This window comes from Salminus brasiliensis, chromosome 15 (assembly GCF_030463535.1).
Source record: "Salminus brasiliensis chromosome 15, fSalBra1.hap2, whole genome shotgun sequence".
Lineage (NCBI taxonomy): Eukaryota > Metazoa > Chordata > Actinopteri > Characiformes > Bryconidae > Salminus > Salminus brasiliensis.
Genome location: NC_132892.1, coordinates 6,870,002 through 6,888,831, shown reverse-complemented (window position 1 = coordinate 6,888,831; position 18,830 = coordinate 6,870,002). Strand labels below are relative to the sequence as shown.

The 18,830-nt window shown below is 38.1% G+C and overlaps 1 protein-coding gene across 1 annotated transcript; it reads left to right on the top strand.

The window, feature by feature from the left end:
* The first annotated feature begins 849 nt into the window (after positions 1 to 849).
* trim2b (tripartite motif containing 2b) lies at positions 850 to 18,667 on the top strand. Its single transcript, XM_072657909.1, has 12 exons — positions 850 to 1,048; positions 6,082 to 6,163; positions 6,762 to 6,928; positions 10,021 to 10,172; positions 12,462 to 12,642; positions 13,071 to 13,833; positions 14,768 to 14,868; positions 15,351 to 15,518; positions 15,806 to 15,974; positions 16,094 to 16,164; positions 16,326 to 16,466; positions 16,880 to 18,667. The coding sequence occupies exons 3-12, from the start codon at positions 6,821 to 6,823 to the stop codon at positions 17,030 to 17,032; spliced, it is 2,007 nt and encodes a 668-aa protein (XP_072514010.1). The 5' UTR covers positions 850 to 1,048; positions 6,082 to 6,163; positions 6,762 to 6,820; the 3' UTR covers positions 17,033 to 18,667.
* The last annotated feature ends 163 nt before the right edge of the window (positions 18,668 to 18,830 follow it).

Below are 18,830 nucleotides of genomic sequence, written 5' to 3'. Positions count from 1 at the left end.
TCTTGTTTTATACAGTGATTGTGCTAATTACTACCTTTGTCCAGATAATACCTTTCTTGGTTTTGGCTAATCAGGCAAGGACAGCCAAGAGCACAGGGCGTGGTTGCAGGTCCAGCTAAAATAGTGGGCCCTCAAAAAGCTGAAAGTTACCCAAAACGTGTTTTATGAAATAGCTATAAAGCACTACTAAAAATATTCTTACTTATGAATACTTGTATTGTACATTATTTTAAATAAAAGTTGTGAGTGAGTCTCAGTGCTGCAGATGTTTCGTTTGAGGTATCGTTTGGGCCCGGTGGGAAAACCACAATTGTGGCAACCGTGGGAAAGGAAAGATTCAGTGAACTGTACGAACATTCATCGAAACGATCTGTGTGTACATGAATCGCTGGCTGTGTCTAAAAGCATGCTGTCATACTAAATAGCAGGACACAAAAAAATAGTACTCCCCCATTAGAAGTACATTACTGGTATGTGTGACATGCGGTCTTGGACGCAGCCGCTGAGTCGGACATTTGAATGAATTGAAGCGTACAGCTCGAAAGAATCGGTTCGGGCAACTGAATCAAACGGGTTCAAAGGCGACTAATGGCTTCCCCTGTGTCGTTCACCAGTGTTAAAATATGGCCTCTATGCCCAGTGTGTGCGGAAAATGTTAGAAAGAAGCTATGAGCAGACATAGAATGCACTATTTGGGTGCAGAAGTTGTTATTTCATGGCTTACGAAGTGCACTACAGAGGAAGTAAGGAGCCATTTGAAATGCAACCAGTGAGTCTGGGCTCCGATTGGCCGCTTTTGCTGTAGCCCGGAGGAAGGCTCCTCCTCCACCAGCATGCTGGTGTCGCTGTCGGTGCTGTCTGCTTCTGTTCTGTCGCTGTACTCCATAAGGAGGAGGAGGATGTGGGAGAAGAAGGAGAGCCTGAAATGCGAAAGGGCAAAAACAGGCCCCCACCCCTCCTCTCAGGGAAATGGGACTTGGCGTGAGGATTAAGGCGGCGAGCCTCTGCATCATCTGCACCTCTGATTTAAAGGAGCTATGGAGAAAAGGTAAGCGTTTTCTCTCAACTCTCTTTTTCTCTCACAGACACGGACCTATATGTAGAGAGGGATGGTGGAGAAGGGACAGAGCTGGTACTGCGTATGCAAAGCGCAAGCATCTGTGCTCCACCAACGCACCATGTTGCCCTGGGAAGCAAGCATGGGGGCGGATAGGGAGGGAGGGATGGGTGGGTGGATGGATGGATGGATGGAGAGATGTTCTTATGCGTACTCTGCGTAATCTAATTTATGGTATATCTGTGTCAAAAAACCCACGCTAATATGCTAGCTGCCTAATCTGCTGGCCAGCATTAGCACCATGACCAACTCACAGTAACAGTATTATATCATAGCTTGACACGTGATGGACACCTTCATCCTAATCATCTACATCAAATCTATCAAACCTATCTAAAGGTTTTGTGGCTAATTTGCAATCTCATGTCACATGCTGACACCCACTTCTGTGCTCTGACCAGCTTTGAACGTTTCAAGCACAGAAGAAATATGGCCTGATCTCCTTGGCCTAAATCCTGAGATATCCACTGATATTCCTGTGAAATTCAATTGCCTTAATTAATTCGATCATTCATTAGGATTCATTCAGAGTGGCATGGTATGTAATGGTTTATTGATGATATTTAATGATACAATGTCGCAATGTCTACATTAGAAATATAACCATTTTATTTTACAAACCAAAAAATGACCCGTTAATTTACACACGTGTTCTGAGATATATATATATATATATATATATATATATATATACATAATGGTCAAACAATCTGACTTGTTCTTTACACTGTATTCCTTTGAAAATGTATATGTATGTAAAAAAAAAAAAAAAAAAAAAAAATGACATCAGCTAATGAAGTGGAAAACCTGGATTAAGCTGCCCCCATTTGCTGTTATTGCTTCCTTGTTGATTTTCAGTTTCTGCCATTAGCTTGATTGTGAATAGGAGCACCTTTTAAAGCCCTTCTGCTTGATTAAATTAGGCCTAGAAGTGAGTGATGTGGCATAACTATCATATCCTTATTATATAGCTGTCATCATAAAATAAATATCACCAAATTGTTTTAAATATGTCCCTCTTATTTCTGCTATAAGAGTTGATGCATTGAAAGAAGATAAATATTAAAAGAATTAAGATTAAAGGGCCCATAGCATGGAAAAACATACATAGATTATTCAATTTAATTATTATAACTGTATTGTGTAAATATTGTCTATAAACACTGTTTAGGTTTTCAATTTTGTGTTTACTTACACAGTCCATACAGGCCATATATGGAAACCATTCTGCAGAATACAACCTGTTTTGAATTCATCTATTTTTGCAATGTCACATATTGATATATTCAGCCTACTATAGTTTGGCCCCACCCATTTACGAGACAAGTGTTTAAACTCTCATGGCTTTGGGAATGAGACACACAACAGGACCTCCTATCAAAATAGAGCTCAATTACATATACAACTGTTAGTGGTATATGTAAAAGTAAAAGTACAAAAACAGACTATCTAATGGAAATAATAGAGAGATTGGAATAATTTAAGAAATATTTATAATTTGGTAACGATTCTGCATGTGTGTGATCCGCAGATTAATCGCCAAACTTTAACCATAATAGTGTGGAATACAGTTTTACTGCTGCTGTTGCTATTCAAAGTGCTAACTGTATTCATTACAGTGCAGAGGTCCGGTGATCAGCCAATATTTACTTAAATTGCTGACCATGAGAGCTGGTCAGATCATATGATCCATATTTTTGAGAGTTAAGGATTGCTGCAGCGCTACGTGCCTTTGTCACAGGATGCTGCAGTTACTCGTTCAACCACTGAATGGAACTATTGACCAAAGATTCAATTTACACAACATCTGAAGACTTTTTAAAAGAAATATCTTGACAGATTTGTGGCTAAAAAATGCAAAACGATTATTTTGTGGAAATGGACTCTCGCTGTTTCTCTGGGGAGGCTTAGTTGTACATTGCATTAAAACCTACCCCCTTCCGTGTGAAGTCTGGCTAGCTTTTACTGGGAGTTATTTATTGGTGCTACATTTTAGCCACCAACAGGGAGCAATACAATAATATAGGTGTAAATTCTGCAGCTTATACATACAACACAGTAGTATCTACATGAATGCTGTCAACCTTCGCGGACAACATCACTATGGGAATGTGAGAAGATTCTAGTTCAGTCTGTTTGACTACATTAACAGTCTGTTACCCACTCTCCTCTATATAGTGTTGATCTCTGGCTATGTGAGCCGTTGGCTGTGTTCTCCTACATTATTGTGATATTTCTGTTCATGCTGACCCTCCTGCCGTTAGCCTGTAGGCCAAAGTGAAAGCTAACAGACTGCTCTCAAGTGTTCATGTGAAGGGATCATGTGCTTGGGTGGTTTCACCCTCAGGGGAGATTCAGCTTCAGTAAGTTCAAATAGTCCACCTCAACACTGCACAGAATTTGGTCTTTCTGTACCAGTCTCCATTAGTCTTCCTTGGGCCTCCATTATCTTTGAAATGGAAAAGGAAAGCCCAGACTGGACATTCTTTAAGGGAACATGACACTGCGGAGAACAACACAGGGCAATTGTGAGTGTTTGTGGGATTTAAGTTTAAAGGTCAGCAGCACAAAATGCTGAAAATGTGTAGAAACAGCAAATCTGCAACAAGCAAAATAGATGATGTTCACTAGACCTGCTCCAAACTGTCACTAAAACTGTGACTGTTACAGTAAAGAAAGACAAGTGATGGGTTATACTTACTCAGCAGTATAAGTAAAGCTCCTTATCCACAGGCCTTTTGAAAAGCAATCCTTGCTTTTGTAGCTATTGATCCTAATTTATTGACTTGGTTCCTCTTTCAGTTTACTCTCTTAACTGCTACGTTAAGAGGAGTTTAATGTGAGGTGCCTAATACTAGAGACTACTTGCCTTACTAGAGATTACTTACTGAATTACCGACTACTTGCAGAATTGTTCACAGTTGTGGTGGTGATGGGACCTGGATGTTACTAGAGCTTACTCCATCACACAGTGCTAGCAGTGTTGAAAGCTAGCATGTGTGTCCTTCGAGTCTTGTGAAGCTCCACCGCATCCTTTGGACAGCTTGAAAAATTTTACTACATGATTTAACAGAAGACCGTGCTATTGTATTATATACTATTATAAACATAGTAGTGTTTTATTTGTCAAAATAATAATAGTAATGTATTACTTAATGTTTTATCTATGTGAAGCTTTAAATCATGATAGTTTTCAGAAATGTTCTTTTTTTTTATCCACTTATGGTACAGAGGTTCATGCAGTGTATGGCAAAATTGTATCAAAATGAAACTTATTTTCCTATATTTACCACTGTTTTATCGTCATCAGTATTGCATGTAAAACTGAAAATGAGTCCTGGTTCTTATCACTACCATTGCAGTTTCACAATGAACCACCCTGAATAACTTTGCTTGCATCTAAACCTATTAGTTATGCTGAAAGATTGAGCAATCAGTAAAATTCCCTTTAAAAACCTTCTTAGAAAATTAGTTTTATTGCAATGCATAAGAACATAAGAAATATGGCAGTTTCAAACTTTCAGTGGCTGGTTAAATGTTGGACTAATTGGATCACCTAGTCCCAGTTTACTGTAAAAGAATTTACATTTTCCTTGCATGTGGTGGGCATATATTGCCATAATACTAATTGCAAGGTAAATTCTAAGACATTGGGTCACAATTTGGAATTTTAGTAGGCAGCAATATTCACTAGTATGTGTATAGAAGATCACAGAGCACTCAGTCATGTCTTTGGATATGTTGCTGACCACATCCCTTTCTCTCTCTCTCTCTCTCTCTCTCTCTCTCTCTCTCTCTCTCTCTCTGTCTCTCTTTATCTGTGTCTGTGTGTGGCATGTGTGTATGTGTCAGTACATTTAACCCCATATGGGAACTACATCTGGGTCAAATGTGTCACGACTGTCTAAATTATTGATGAAATCCATGAGTCACTGTCTGGCTGCAAAATAATATACACACATATGCACTCCTGTTAGAAAATATATTAATATTAACACATATTTATGCATTTCTATAGATTTTAGATACATACAGTTGCGAGCCAAAGGGTTAATATAATAACTTCCTGAATTAAAGTTGAAAGTGTTTAAAACTGTGAAATCTATTGTGGGGCACAGAGGCAAGATCACAAATATTGTGGCACTGTCCACATATTTGCAGATCCTTAAGACTGGGTTTGTACAGCACTAAAATGCACTTTAGACACTATTCAGTTAAGCACCCTTTTACAGTGCTATCCAGGAACTGATCTACAAAAACAATATATTCTTAAAACAGCAGCTTTACAGGTAAAAGAAAAGCCCTTCTGACCTTCCAATGGCAGCTGATATAATCAGATTTTATTCCAGGTCATTTTGAAGCATTTTCAATTAGATTTGGTCCGCTCTTAAGAAAAAATAAAGAATAGTGATTGTGGTGCGACAGCAATGATGTATATAAATCAAATAAAAATATCATCAACATCTAGTATGTTTATTTGGATTTGCAGTCTGAATTAGTGTGTGTGTGTGTGAGAGAGACAGAGAGAGTGATTATGCACCACATCAGCAGAATGCTGCTCTGTGAGGAGGAAAACAACACACTAACTCTGCTGTCACAGCCTGTAACTTTACAACCCATTTATCTGGCTGATCTTGTGTGTAATCTGTGTTTTCATTTTTTTTTTTTTTTACTTTTATTTATTTGAGCAAATCGCTGCACAGTAATATATAAAATGTAATGACAGATTATACACTATATGGACAAAAGTATTAGGACAACTGCTCATTCATTGTTTCTTCTGAAATCAAAGGTATTTAAAAAGAGCGTTTATCCTGCTTTTGTTGGATTAACTGTCTTTACTGTCCAGGGAAGAAATGTTGTCAGTGCAGTATAGTTTAGATTTTGTAGCACTAAGTATTTTTCTATACTTTTGATTGTATATTGTACACATTAGCTTAACCATTTTCCTGTGTTCCCCAAAGGACCCAGTGTAAGATGAGGGGAGACACCACTTGGCCTCTGCAGCTCTGTGTATTTCCTGCTATCTCAGAACTACCGTCACAGGTATACTCTCTAAGCTTCGTATCTTATGGTGAGGCGTGTGTTGCATACCTTCACTTCCCAGCATTACTTTCGCACCTTATATATCTGCTTTTCTGTATCATTTGACTCTTTAGCACCTTCATTTACTTTTAAATTACATTGGTGCTGTAGAAATGTATGTCCTCACTTGCTGTGCAATGGTGTTACTACAATATGTGGATGAGGGACAATCGCACCAGGACCTGTAGCTTGGGCGTCAATAACCAGGCCATCTAACTAACTCCCATCTATGCGAACTTTAAAGTGACTTAGCTGAGACGAGAAGCTTTTTTTGTAGTCATTGGAGGGAGTAATTAGAGACCATAATATCCTAGCTCTGCCACTGCTGTTTATTTACATGCAATTTAATGCATTTACTGTATTTACTTGCATTTTTGTTGCAATCAGTCATTATTTTATTTAACAGTTTTATTCAACTATATCTATTTTACTGAGGTTTAAATGATAGTCTTTGATAGTGGAGGAATTAAATACTCTGTGTTAATTGATAACAGTAGGCCATTTACATTATAAATATTTTATTTTATAGCCTTTACCAGTGTTCTGTCCTCTGTTTTAGATTTGCGGTTTCCATCTGCGCTTGCTGTGGTAGTTTGTGCAGTTCCATCTTCTAACCACATGGAGCAGCAGCAAGGTTCTCCTGACAGCAGCAGTGAGGAATGTACTGTACTAGAGGCTCTGCCTGGCAAGGGAACTGGACTAATTTGCGCTCAACACAAAGGAAAAGTAGGACAACACACTGACAAATGAGCACAACATTCTTGTAGTAAAACTGTGGTCAGGTCTTTTAACTGTTCTTCTTGACAAACATCTTTTTAAGCTTATAAAAGCCTATCTAAAGGTGCACGTATTTGTCAGTGTACAGCAAAATGCGTCCTCCGCATTTAACCCATCTGGTAGTGAACACACACTCACACACACACATGTGCTAGGGGCAGTGAGTACACACACACACCCAGAGCGGTGGGCAGCCAACTCCAGCGCCCGGGGAGCAGAGAGGGTAAAGGGCCCAACAGTGGCAAGTGCTGAAGGGCCCAACAGTGGCAGCTTGCCAAGCCCGGGAATCGAACCCACAACCCTGTTATCGATATCCCGGCGCTCTAACCGCTGAGCCACCACTGCCCCTTACATCACAATAAGACACATTTTACCACAATATTTTTATTTATTATACAAAGACAAAATTGATTATGGATACCTGGAGATATAATTCTATTTTGTGTTGTTATAACAATTAAATATTGCTCACCAACCTGCCTACACCGCTACTAAAGAATGCATTTAGCTACTTTAAGCTGCACCCTTCGCTACACATATTGTGCAGCTTGTGTAGTCCCTGTAGAGAAGTATTGCCAATACAATTGAATTCTCTGGAGCAGATAAACATAGGCCTATCACCATAAGTAGTTATTTTGTTTTATAAATAGTTCTGATAATGATAATATAATAGCATAATGATACAGTTACACCCTTAATGGGCGCACCTCAGATCACAAAAAGTCATGGATCGAATCAGCAAACAAAGACAAATTTTGCTCTCCACTGACTGTTAGTGGTGTTTGCTTTGCTTCCCCAAGATGCTTGTTAGTTGTACACAATTTATAGTAGCCTTTTCTGAGTTTGAGTCTAAAACAAAAAAGCTGTGAAAGACAACAGCAGCAGTAATACTGTATTCCATACTAGTTTGGTTAAAATTGTAATTATCATGACAGGCCTAGATAAACATTTCACCTATTTGCTCCATGCCTAATGATAGACGTAGGCTACAAGAGTATAAAGCCCACCAGCATTGAGCTGTGGAATAGTGGAACTGTTTTTTTTTTTTTTTTGTGTGTGTATATATATATATATATATATATAATATATATATAATATTATTATTATTATTATTAAGTATAGAGCCGCTCGTGGGGGCATTTTGTTTCAATGTACAAATACCTTGGGTCGTGCAAATCTGTGGCAAACCAGTCAAATCCAGAAAATACGCCAAAGGACTCCTCAGAAGTGCAACGTTTCTGGCAGCTTAGTCATTGTCCAGCATAGCCTATAGTCGACATACATGTTATGAATATTTATTGAACATTTATTATGTAGATTTCTTCAAATCGGTCATAAAGTCATAGAATTGGAACCAATGTAATTTCAACCTCTTTTTTGTTGGCTTTAATATAGCACTATTCAGAAGCATGTACTCAGTGAGAGCTAGCCAGGCTGAAGTACAGCTTCCACATGGCAGGGTTAGTTTTAACACAGTGTCACCTCTGAGATGTAATTCGTAAATTGTCTTCCCTAAGTTTTTTTTTTACTAACAAAAGCTGTTGTTTTGTGAACAAGCACAATAAATATCCTCACCATGGCAATACTAAGACCTAAGGCTTTAGGTCCCCATAAAAAGCAAACACACACACTAACACAATCAGAACACAACACAGATAGGTCAGATGTCTTTTAAACTCCCATGTGTAAAATCTCTCTGTCCTAGAAAAACAAATTAGACAAAGCATACCCAGAACTCAGCTGGGTCTCTGCTGAGGTAGAGAACATGTGTTCCCAGATGTGCCAGAACATTTTGTGACCATCTCTGAGCATTTTTAAGGCTGCATGACATTTTTCATGACAACAAACACAAACCTATTCAAACATTCATAAAAGCTCACTTCAACAAGTTCAGTAGGCAAAAGGCATATTATCATAACAGTTGTTGAGGAGAAATTATAACTGATGCTGATTTAAATAGGCTTTTATAAATATCTGTTGGTTTAAATTTCTGTTGTCATAAAAGTCTTATATAGGCCTTGTGGTCTTGTAGCCTCATCTGATTTTTATAAATTATATAATATAATATAATATAATGAATTTTATAAATGTAATGTGTGAAGGTGTCATTCATATCAAAATTAGTAGAGTTGCACCATGATTTTGGAGTCATACGCTATATAAAAGTATTTGGACACCTGCTCATTTTTCTTTCTTTTTTTTTTTACTTCTAAAACCAAGGAACCAACTAACTCTATTGCCCAGGGATGGCTTTCTATTAGATTTTGGAAGATTGCTGTGCGGATTTGATTACATTCAGCATCAAGATCTGTAGTTAAGTCAGGATGTTGAATGATCACCACCCCACCTCATCCCAATCTCCCCAACTAACCCCAATCTCCCCAACCCATCCCAAAAAGTATTGGATAGAGCACAGTCATTCCAGAGAATACAGTTCCGCTGCTCCACAACTCAATAGGTAATCTATTGGCGGTGGTTTGCTGCATTTTGAATGATAAGCACATTCTTGCAGACAGAGCTTACGTTTAAGTTTGTCAGGATCGTCCATCAAAAATGCCTCTAAACTTTAGATCTTTTATAAAATATTGTTATTGCTAGCCTAACTTACCATCCCATCTGCCTCATTTTTTGGCATTTTTTTGAAATTTGACAGATAATTCGAAGTGTGGGGTAATGTATGTACTGAACCCCAAAAGAGCAGCAACTGATATGAACATTTGCATTTTATTAATATACTACATTTAAGTACATTGCTGTAAATAAATGCTGTATTTCTGTTATATATAGCATCAGTGCAGGTAATCAATCCAATTTTTTATGTATGGGCACTGGTGTCAGCTGTTATACACTTCACAAGCATCAGATATCTGCATCGGCCCAGTATTTCCAAATAGGTGCATCCCTAATAATTAAGTAGTTAAAGTATATTTGTTTCAAACAAATACAGCCCACGTTGTTTGACTACAAGAGCATCCTTTATACATTTGTTCATGCTGATTTGTGTATAGTAAGCAGTATTGTGTTTACTGTGCTATTTATAGGTCCTGGCACTATACTGTTTGCCATGTGAAAGTGCTGTGTGTGAGGACTGTATTGTTGGGCAGCATATGGACCACCCCACCGATTCCCTGGCGACAATTGTGGATCAACAGCGCACCGCTTTGCAGGAAAGACTGGACGCAGCTAAAAACAGGTCAGATTTCTTGACTTCTATAAAGCATTTGTACCTCTAATACTCAAATACCTCTAATAATTTTCTCATCTGATAAAAAGTCAGAGGTGTGGTCCATGATATTTCACACTAGTAGGGGGGGCACCATTGGGCCAACTAAAGTTTGTTATAGAAAGGCAACAAGAAAATGAGTGGTGCTTTGCCTCAATGATACTGATACTTTTTATTTATAAGGATAGCATGTTTTTTGTTTTTTTGTTTTTTACAATGGAATAAAATATTTTTACAGTTGCCATCAACATACCTGGTGTTCCACCTCTGTGTAGGAGACTGTTAGCTTATCCCTTATGCTTCGACATAGGAAGTCATTGGGTTCCTGTACGTGAAGCTTGTTGCAGTTGTCTCTCAACTTATAGATGAAAAAAGCAACGGTGCTGGTAAAGTAATTCATCTAGAGACCGAAAAGAATTATGTCAATCAGAGACATAAACAAAACAAGCATGTAAGCATAGATTTGTCAGAGGATGAGTACACCAGCATTACATTACATTGAAATGTTACAGGTGAAAGGTAAAAACTGCTTCAACATGAAGATCAAGTTACAGTTCACTAAAAAGTACAAAGAAAGCCCTTAGAGTTTCAGGACAAAGTCTTGTGGACAGATTAGATAAAGATTAACCTTTGATGGGAAGTCTGAGTGTACAGATACACTATATGGACAAAAGTATTCGAACACACCTCTTAATCATTAAATTTCAGTGTTTCATTCAGTCCACCTAGCACCTAGCCATGCAGTCTGCCTTTACACATATTAGTGAAAAAATGGGTGGTCCAAAAAATTCACTGAATTCCAGTGTGGTTCTTTAATAGGATTCCAGTGTTGCAACAAATCAGTTGGTGAAATTCCAAAATTCCAAATTTTAGGAACCACAGCAACCCAAAAACAAAGTGTCAGACCACATAACGTTACAGAATTGGGTCTCCCAGTGCTGAGGAGCATAGTCATAGTCTGCTGACTCCAATAACTGCAGAGTTCCAAACCAACTCCTGTTTAAAAAAAAAAATTGTATTTATTATAATATAATTTTTTTTTGGTATAATCACACTTCCAAAGCGCTTGTGTTAGCAATATGGTTTATGACTTTGGCATGTGGTGCAAGTATGGTCACACATGCATGAAGTGTAAGAAGTGATGTAAAAAATAACGCCATTTGTCTCTAATGACTGGTTAATTCCTAGTAACACACCGATGAATTGAATGGGTCAACCCAAGGGAAAAACCTTGCCATTGTTGCCACTAGCTTGCTTAAAAGATCTGGACCCAAAGCTCTGAAAAACTGCTTTGTGGCAATATTTGTTTTGTGAAAAGTGCTATATAAATAAAGTTTACCTAAATTGAAATGATGGTGAATACTATGGATGACTGAAGTATAGTTTCCCAAAAGCTTTGTAGTATCAAACCAATCTTAAATGGTAGAGAGAGAATGTTTGTATGTGAGGCTTGCTCTACCATGTACAGGTGATCTTTGATTTCTTATAAGATGCTTTTGAAAAACCTAGCCCTAGCTCAGAACTAATAAAGGTCTAAATGTTGCTGAAATGGATTGAAGTGTTTTTACTTGATTTTTTTTTCTATTCTACAAAACAAATTGCAGTTTTATACATGTTTCATGGTTGGCTGTTGGTTGTCTAGAGTTAACAGTATGTTGAGTAAGAGTGGACTAAAAACCTTGTTTTGAAATGTTACAGCATGAAATCACACGAGAAACACTACTGCTTGTCTTGTTTTCTGTAGAACGAAGCCCATTATAACTGTAGGATATCACAGTGCAAAAGGGGTGACCTATGTTTTTATATATTATATTTCTGTTTTGTTCATTTTAAATGTTTCAACATATACGTTTTAACAATCAGGATTCCGATCAGCGATTTGGTGGAATGAGGAAATTGTGGAATAATTGCTCATGATCCAAAGCTACTCATGATCCCATTTTGCAAGACATGGGCAGTAGATCTTGAGGATGTGAGAGCAGCAGGATAATCTCTGAAGTGTACAGAAAACAATTAACTACAAATGCCCCACTAAGCAAGATGGTGCTTCAATAAGCAGGACAATGACCGCGAAGTCAGTGTTTAATTTCAAATGTGTTTGATTACTGAGCCAAAACAACTGCCACTGTCTACTCAGTTAATCTTGGACTGTTAATCTTGGACTTGGACACTGTGTACACTGTATGTGAATTTAAGGAAAGTTGGTTGGTTTGTTCATTTATTGATTAAATAAATGATTCACTGCAAATTAACGAACAGGCTACCACAGATAAGAGATGCTGCACAGGCACTGAGGGACATCCTGCAGCAGCTGAGTGCTCAGAAGAACACAATAGAGGAGGATATTCACTACTCCTTTAGTGAACTACACAAGACTCTGGACACGCGTAAGAGTGTCTTGCTCATGGAGCTGGAGGTCACCTATGGATTGAAGCAGAAGGTATAAATGTGTTTATTGTATTTGTGTATTCATTATTGCTTCTTGTTGTTTGTCATTTAATAAATAAAAGATTTGTGTGTAGTCCACAACATATGTACAGTATGCTAAAGAGTTCATACTAATATGAACAGATTAACTTTAAAAATGACATTTGTGAAAATTAAGTAATCTGACTAATTCAGTTTTTGCCTGTAAAAAAAAATCCAAAAGTAATGTTTAATGCATTTTAATATTATTTAAAATACCATGGCTAATCAAATCACTGTTCAAAGTATAAAAGAGAATTGTTCTTGATTTATAAAAAAAAAAGCTTTTGAATTAAAATAAAAAATGAATCATTAATTGATTTGCTGTCATCTTAAAGATTCACTCTCCTATTTTTCTGTGTGTACATCTGATGTCTTAATTTGTCTGTATATCTTTTTTAGGTCCTGCACGCTCAGTTGGATACTCTGGTTAAAGAGGAGGCTGCCATTGGCAGTAACTGCAGCATAACAGGAGAGGCCCTGGATGGAGCAAGTGAGACTGTTGTTCTGCAGACCCACAAAAACCTTGGTGAGAGACTGAGTGAAATGGCCAGCCAAGGCCTACCCCTGCAGCCTGAGGAGAACGAACAACTTGAGCTTGTGATGGAGGTCGAAGGACTCCGTAAGTCCATCCACAACCTGGGGGCCATCATTACCACTAATGCTGTGGCCAGCCAGACTGAGGCTACTGGCGATGGTTTGGAGCAGTGTGTCGTGGGACAGCCTACCTCCGTCATCATAACTACAAGGGACAAGTCCGGGGGGCTGTGCAAGACTGGCAATGCCATCATCTCGGCGGAAGTCTTTACACCAGATGGTAGCGTCACTGACGGGGAACTTCTGGACCACAAGAATGGAACCTACGAGTTCCTGTACACTTTGCACAAGGAGGGAGATTTTAGCTTGGCTCTTAGACTGTATGACCAGCATATCAAAGGAAGCCCCTTCAGTTTAAAGGTGACCAATTCTCCTGATGATTCTCCCCCAACCACCTCAGGAGCCAACGCTGCCTCCACAGGTTCGAGTGATGGAGGAGCAAGAAGACGCAGTGCCAAGTCCCCAGGGAGCAGAAGTCGACAGAAAGGAGTTCGGAGAGGGGGAAGCTTGTTCAGCACCCCAAAGAAGAAGGTTAATCCTATTGAGGATGACCTCATCTTTAGAATTGGTAAGGAAAAAGTTTTTAATGTCATAAGCTTACTATAAGCATACTGACTAGTAAATAAATATATTAAAAAATTCAAGCCGTTTTGTTTTGATCATTATGGCTTCTAGCTCAATAGTGTCAGTTAAATACCTTCGATTCGAATCCCGGCTCCGAAGTGCGCAACATAGTGGAAAAGCTCTGGTTGCCACTGACTTCTCATTAACAAAAAATGCCTGGTTGTTGTTGCTGCCAACCAGAAGTCCATCTAGCAAGCAATGTCAAGATGTTGATCCATGTATGATTTTTTATGTCATGTTTTACTGCTGTTTAGCTGCTGTTTACAGTTCTCAGAAAAACGCATACAAACATACTGCATATTTACTTGTAAACATCTACAAATATTATATTTTATATTTTTAATTATGAATTAATTATTGCTACTTAACTACTAATACAGAATTTACAATTAGAAATGGCACCATCTGAGACTGATTCTGACATTAGAATCTTCTGTCATGCTCAGACTACTCAAACACTTCATTACCACACAGGACAAAACACACAGCTACCATCATTACATCACATGTGAATGCAGTTTTAGAACAGATTTGTTACAGGGCTGAATTAGATTCACTCTTTTTGTCCTTCTAGTATTGTCTGCTGATTTTGCCCTTGGAAACTCATTGATCTGGAAACTTATTGATGCTGAAATGTCATCTCTATATATAGGAGTGGAGAACTGCTCAGTGTGGTGATTTTCTTTGACTAAGTACAATTGTTGCATGTCAGCAGTTAAATTACTAGCGGTTGTGTCTAAGCAGAGAAGTTGGCAAACTGTGCTGGACTCCGAGCCCCAGTTCTCCGTGCCTGATTTACAGCATAAGCTTGTGCTGTATGATGGGAAAGATAATTATTGATATAGGTGTTGTTTTTTTTGTTTTGTTGTTGGCCACAGGAACTAAAGGACGAAATAAAGGGGAGTTCACCAATCTACAGGGTGTAGCAGCCTCGACGGAAAGCATCCTGATTGCAGACAGCAATAATCAGTGTGTGCAGGTGAGAACTGAACTTTTTTTCTTTTTCTTTTCTTTTCTTAAAATGCGTCATGTGTTAAAAAGGACTGCAGTACTTTTGTGAAAGTTCCTATTACTATCACATGATCAAACATTTAAAAAAAAAAAACATAAACATCTAACCTTTAAGAGGACATCCTACCCCAACCAAGCAGATGGAGTCATTTTAAACCATTTCATCATCCATTTTACCTTTTTATTTTCAAAGGTATGAATTGTTGAACACTCCTTCCATAAGTTGCAGAGTAAGTCACTATTCATTGACGTACTGTATGTATAGAAAGTCTATCCTACCCCTCCAAACACTCACCTATTTTGGCTTAATGCCTGGAATTTGAAAGCATCGCACATGTCTTACCCTCCTTGTTACTTTGGTATAAACTCAAAGTCAATAGTTTTGTAAGCTGTTCCTTTCATATTGCACAAGAAAGATTGATTATTAAAGAAATGCTTCCGGATGTGTAGATCTTCTCCAACCAGGGAGAGTTTCAGAGCCGATTTGGTGTACGTGGCCGGTCACCTGGGCAACTGCAGCGACCCACTGGTGTAGCTGTGCATCCAAATGGTGACATCATCATCGCCGACTATGATAACAAGTGGGTTAGCATATTCACCAGCGATGGCAAATATAAGGTAAGTGTGTGTTTGTCCAATTACTATAAAGCATGTGGAAATCGAGGGTTTATGTAATAAATGGCTGTGATTCCCAAACAGTTAATGCAATACTTTTTGTTAAACTCCTTTCAATTTAAGAGTAAAAGTGCATTATAATGACACCTTGATTTCTTTACTTCAAATCTTTCTGAAGGTGTATATATGTGCATACAGGGTAGATAGAATTTTGTTTTGAGACTGCTGTTAAAATAATTTTGTCATGATTCCCCTCCAGTGTAATCTTAGGGTTTAATGCTGTTCCATAGGCAAAGCTGGGTTCTGGCAGACTCATGGGTCCAAAGGGTGTGTCTGTGGATCAGAACGGTCATGTTATTGTTGTGGACAACAAGGCCTGCATGGTCTTCATCTTTCAGCCCAGTGGAAAACTAGTAACAAAGTTTGGCAGCAGAGGCAATGGTGACAAGCAGTTTGCAGGTAAAGTAACAAATATTTTGAAATCGGGGTCAGCAAATTAAATATCTCAGCTTGATCATGTGTGGCAAAAAACTGTATGGTTCATAACCACAGACATAAGTCCATTTTTGTCATTTCAGGTCCCCACTTTGCAGCAGTCAACAATAACAATGAAATAATTGTCACAGACTTTCATAATCACTCAGTAAAGGTAATCTGTACTGTTGAATGTTTCAGTGTTCTTGGCAGGATCTCTTGAAATCTAGAATGTAGTGTTTCATATTCAAGATTTATCTTTATCTTATTAACTTCATATGCTCTCTTGATTTGACTTCTGATTTATTTACTGTTCTTCTTTATTCTTTCCTATAGGTGTTCAGTGCAGAAGGTGAGTTCCTGCTCAAGTTTGGCTCGAATGGTGAGGGAAACGGACAGTTCAACGCGCCTACTGGTGTTGCGGTGGACGTTAACGGAAATATCATTGTAGCGGACTGGGGAAATAGCCGCATACAGGTACTGACAAATACGATTTACACCTGGCTTAGCTGCATCTCCAGTGCATCCTAAACCACCTCCTGAAGTAATTGAGATTCTAATCTCAATTGTCTCCAATGTGCCTTTGCTTAGGCTTGGCTTTTTATTAATCCGCTATCCAAACAGCCAAAGAAACATTTAAATAGGCCCTGTTGTCAACCTCAGATCCTCTTTTCAGAAACATCTTTTTCAGTGATTAAAGGGGAATTCTACAGTTGTTGCATGTGTGCAGTGTGCAGTGTACAGAGTTGGATTTCCCAGAGTTTCAGGAGGTGGTGATAGGAATCTGGATAACGAAAAAAATAAAAGCCAATTGACTTGTCTTGTGCCTGAAGTAACCTGCACAGTTTAAAGGTTTTAAAGCTTGTACACCCCTCCTTCTCCTTCATCAGGTATTTGATGGCAGTGGCTCATTCCTCTCCTACATCAACACAGCTGCAGATCCGCTTTATGGGCCACAAGGTCTCGCCCTGACGTCTGACGGCCATGTAGTGGTGGCTGACTCTGGGAATCATTGTTTTAAAGTGTACCGTTACCTTCAATGATCCAGGAATGAATGTAAGAGGGCAATGCTTCATGGACACCACAGACATGGCGCGTGAGCCGTTGCAGATTTATCATCCTTCCTCAATGTTAACTGCTTCTCCCTTGCTGGAATGGGCTTCCGTGGCTTGGATACAGTACCATTATTGTGACTGCTGTCTGATAAATATCTGAATATTTAGGAGGAATATGCATTTGCAAAGTTCATTAGCAGCCTCTGGATGCTTTTGGCAAATAACCGCTATATTGTGGTAGTTTTTTGCGCAACCAATACTGGAAGCCTACAAGGACTGAAAAGCATATGGTATGTTTTGATTTGCGCATGTTCTACCAGTCTGGAATTTTCTCTTTACTTTTGATGAAAGTAAACAAACCGTTTAGTGACATACACAGCAGTCTCTTCTACACTTTGCACCATCACTGTTCTCAAATAACATTTAGGTCAAGACCACTTGGTTTGACAATATCCGAATGCTTCAGTTTCTATTTCTTCACGCTGACAATTAAGCATAATAATGACCAGATGCATCTTTAGTGCTCCAGACTAGGAATGCAAGTTTGTTCTGGCAAATGTGTTCTGTCCACATTCCATCTATTGACTGTTCTTATCCCTGATTACAAATTCTTCATAACACAGTAAATGCAAACATTGAGGTGATCACATGTAAAGCTTTTAACAAATGTAGTTCTGGGACATTAAATTGAACAGACTATGGATGTGTACAAGCCTGAACCCAAGCAACACATTCTTGTCTTGCCAACGTAGGACTATGCTAGCTCTTTAATCAACAAATATTAGGCCTCTATTTTTATTTAAAGCATATTTAAAAAGGGAACAAAAATCTCTATATTTATGTATTTATCTTAAATAATGTTTCAAAGTAAATGGAAAAAGTGGTCAGTTTTTTCATTGGTTTGATTTTCTGCAATATGTCCTGCAATATTTCCTGCAGTTTCTGGACACAGTTTTCCCAAAAGCATATTAGTGTTAAGATCATCTTAACTGGTCCAGAGAATGTTTAGTTTGGCTTGTTGCTCGAGTGTTGCTCGTTCAACCACCTAATAGTCATAAGTACTAAGATGCTTTTGGGGAACTCAGCCTTGGCCAGTAGTTAATGTACTTAAGCTATTTCATTCAAGAACAGGTTTATTATTGCTAGGCCATTCGATGTTTAACGACTCATTCTGGTGTATATGGTAGACTTTCTTAGAGGCATGTTTTACATGTAATGCTAGAATAACAGACAGGTTTTCTCACTAGTGCATTTCATTGGCAATGGTGTTTCCATAACTTTAACATAAAAGTACCATTTCATTTTTTTTTTTTTTTTGTTACTTTGGTTCATGTTCTTGTAAAGATAGTTTAATTTGTCTGATTAAGTAAAGAAATCTGATGAATGTTCTATTTATTGTTGAATGTTCATGTTCTGTACAAAAAAAAAAACGCCTTAACCCCCCCAATCAGTGAAAATGCCATAAACCAAATGATTCATCTCCTTTTTATCATATTGTTAAGGTATGCTTGTTTACAGTTTAAAGTCAACCAAATGCCTGCTTGGATTTCTAATGTTGGTATCACCATTTCAATATATAATGCCATAATGTTGAATAACATTAAAAATATTGACTGCGGAAAATGTGGTTTGTAGTCTTGATCTTTTTTTCGAGCTGGATTACTTTATTTGTTTTGTCATTTGACTGGATAGTTTATATACAATAAACTATAATCTCTCTAAATGATGCCAGTATCAAAACGTCACAACCTGGACACCAAACCTCAAGGGCTTAAAATAGCATTAA

Bases quoted from the DNA above. Each gene is read 5' to 3' on its own strand.
- trim2b (XM_072657909.1), top strand. From the start codon at position 6,821: ATGGAGCAGCAGCAAGGTTCTCCTGACAGCAGCAGTGAGGAATGTACT. The intron at 13,834-14,767 runs GTAAGGAAAAAG...TGTTGGCCACAG, and splicing joins TGACCTCATCTTTAGAATTG to GAACTAAAGGACGAAATAAA. The intron at 16,165-16,325 runs GTAATCTGTACT...TCTTTCCTATAG, and splicing joins TTCATAATCACTCAGTAAAG to GTGTTCAGTGCAGAAGGTGA.